The 2646-nt window shown below is 49.9% G+C and overlaps 1 protein-coding gene across 1 annotated transcript; it reads left to right on the top strand.

The window, feature by feature from the left end:
• Window positions 1-33: 33 nt before the first annotated feature.
• EMH_0062770 (uncharacterized protein) lies at window positions 34-2133 on the top strand (the record flags this gene model as incomplete). The annotated part of the gene is made up of 3 exons (XM_013498068.1): window positions 34-189; window positions 351-545; window positions 688-2133. The coding sequence occupies 3 exons, from the start codon at window positions 34-36 to the stop codon at window positions 2131-2133; spliced, it is 1797 nt and encodes a 598-aa protein (XP_013353522.1).
• Between the last annotated feature and the right edge of the window lie 513 nt (window positions 2134-2646).

The raw sequence follows: 2646 nt of genomic DNA on the forward strand, positions 1-2646 counted from the left end.
TGCCGCGGCGTAAACCAAAAGCGGAAGTTCCACATGAGAAACAAACGAAACAACCAGAGGAGCCTGGTGGCGATGCAGTACCAGATGAAGGATTCGTGCAGAGGCCGATATCTCGTGCGAGAAAGACTCGAAAGGAGTTTGTCCGGAAGGCTGGGCCTCCTCCCTCGTCCCCCTCGCATGTGGAACCAGGTATTGAGGAGGAAGTGGCACATGGGCAGGGGCCTCCTACCGGGGCTCCTGACCAGCTGCAACCAGGTATTGAACAGGAGGCAGAAGAAGTGGAAACCGTTCAACAACCGACTCAGCCACTACCTGTTGAGCCTACGCCGATGCAACCTACCTTGCCACAGTTTCCAGAACAACCAGCGCCAGGTCCAGCGCCTGGCGTGCCAGAAGGGGGCTATGTTGAGCCGTCTGTTCCTCAAGAAGTCGCTCCTGTGGCGCCCCACGAAGTTCCAGAACCCGTACCTGTCATGGATGTCCAGGATGATGAGAAACTGCGAGATTTGAGGGCTCGTCGGAACGTCATCAGCAGTCTAGTGGGTGTTGCAACGAGGCTGACAGAAGAATTGATGGCAAGGGAGACACCGGGGATTGTTAGTACATTGANACCTTCCATACATTCGGAGTGAGACCATCAGCCTAATGGAAGCATGCATTGAAGGAGCCCGCGATGCTCTCTTGCAGTTGGTGAACCTGGCAAAAATCCACGGTGAGCAAGTGCATGCGTACTGTTCTGAGACCTTTTCTTCAGACTACGAGAGTATACGGAGTGCTCTGGGGGAGATGGCCGATTGGAAAGAGTTCAAATTGTGTCTCTCGACGCTGTCTTCGGTGGTAAATACGTCGGTAGCTCTGAAACATGAGAATGAAGCCCAGCTTAGAATCTTGCAGTCAATAGAGTTTGCTGACGAATGCAGTGGATATGATTTCGTCAAAGCATACGCAGCCGTTGCTGCCATGAATTTCAGGAAGGAAACCTTGCAACGCTTGTCTGCTGTGGGCAGCGCATTGGAGAAATATATACTACAAGCCCAAAAGTCTCTGCTGACGGGGAAGCTGCAGCTTGGACTCGTACCGGTTGAGATGGATGCAAATTTGGCCCAGGAACTCCATGTGGTATTATCCAAAACTCGCCCAGCATCTGCGGGGCAGACAGCATCTGGAATAACGGAAGAAGAATTACATGTCGTACAAGATTTGCTTCGACAGCAATATCAGGATCTGCAAGTTATGGCTAGTGCGAAGGACGTCCATGCTGTTGCAGCTGTGTACGAACGCGTGCAGCTACTTAACGAAAAGCTCAAAAACACATTACAGATGCAAAAGGAGAAGTTGAGTTCAGCTCTGAAGCGCCAGAAGCTCAGCAAAGAAGACGCCAGCGCTGTGGCTGAGGCCATGGCGAAAATTGCTGAGACTGTCGTCAACGACAGCGAAGATTTCTGGCGCTCTGCGCATGATCTTTATGCACAGATTGGTGGCAAGCCTGAAGATGTGCTTAGCGTTGCTAGCGGCAAAGCGCTACTGCAAACGCTGTCAACTAAGAAAAAGTCTAGTACTCTTGAAAAGGTACAGGGTGCTTCGACCCCTCAGAATGTTGCCGCAGACGCTGTGAAGAAATACTTTGCCGAACCGTGGAGCATGATTGAAGGTTTGGCGAGATATCATTGCTCGAGAGCGCAGGAAACCGTAGAGGCGGCGAAGAAGGGGAAAAAGTACAAACTAGATGGCGAAGGATTTGGATCATCTGCACTGGATAAGAAGATGAAACTTAGGGTTATAGCGGTTGCACGAAAAGCAGACACGGCACTTCCGCTGCTAAGATTTCAATACTTTCATGAACTATCAAAGGAAATTGAGGTGTATGATGGTATATTTAGCTCTGTGTCCATGTATCTACCTGACCCTGCATCGACGGCGTGGGCTGAAGTACGACAGCTGAAAGGCCGATTAGACTGTGAAAAGGCAGTGGCCAGGGGCAGTGAAACGATTGAAAATATAGCTGAATTCGCAAACACGATGCTGCAGACGTCCCTGAGCGCGTGGCGGATTGTTGAGAATGAGCACTTGGCTCAGCTTACAGCGGCAGTCGAAAAGGCGCTCATTGATCTTCATAATACAGCACGAAATTGAAACGGGCTTCTGAACAGTCGAAAAGCACAGACGTTTAGCTGCCCTTATTTCCTGGATACCATGGTTACTCAGTGATACACGTGGCGATGCAGCATGCATTACACATATAAGTGGCTTTGAGTGCAAAATTCTAGTATATAAAATTCGACAGTGCCTGGGAACAAGTTTTGCATTGCTGAATTTCTCTTTCCCATTGCCTTGTCTTAGTAAGCATATCTGGCAAAGGGAAACGATCATATTCGGACATTGTTTGCGCCGATGTGGGTTTGGCCCCAGCACGACTGTTCCGTCGCGCGAGCCATGCGGAATGTTTGTTCTGTAGAGTTATTGGTTCTTATTCCTTACGCAGCGCATATTTCTTTGCTTCTTCGGCTCAGGCAGCCGAGTGGAGTTATGCGCCGTGCGCCGCTCCATTGCGTTTTGCATCGCTTTTTTTAGTGCTGGCCGAATGCTACCGTCTTTTCAAACTTTGTTTATAGTATGGCTGTCCCGTCGCTGTATGTGAGCCTTGAA

Source organism: Eimeria mitis, genomic scaffold (genome assembly GCF_000499745.2).
Source record: "Eimeria mitis Houghton genomic scaffold, Emh_scaff3158, whole genome shotgun sequence".
NCBI lineage: Eukaryota > Apicomplexa > Conoidasida > Eucoccidiorida > Eimeriidae > Eimeria > Eimeria mitis.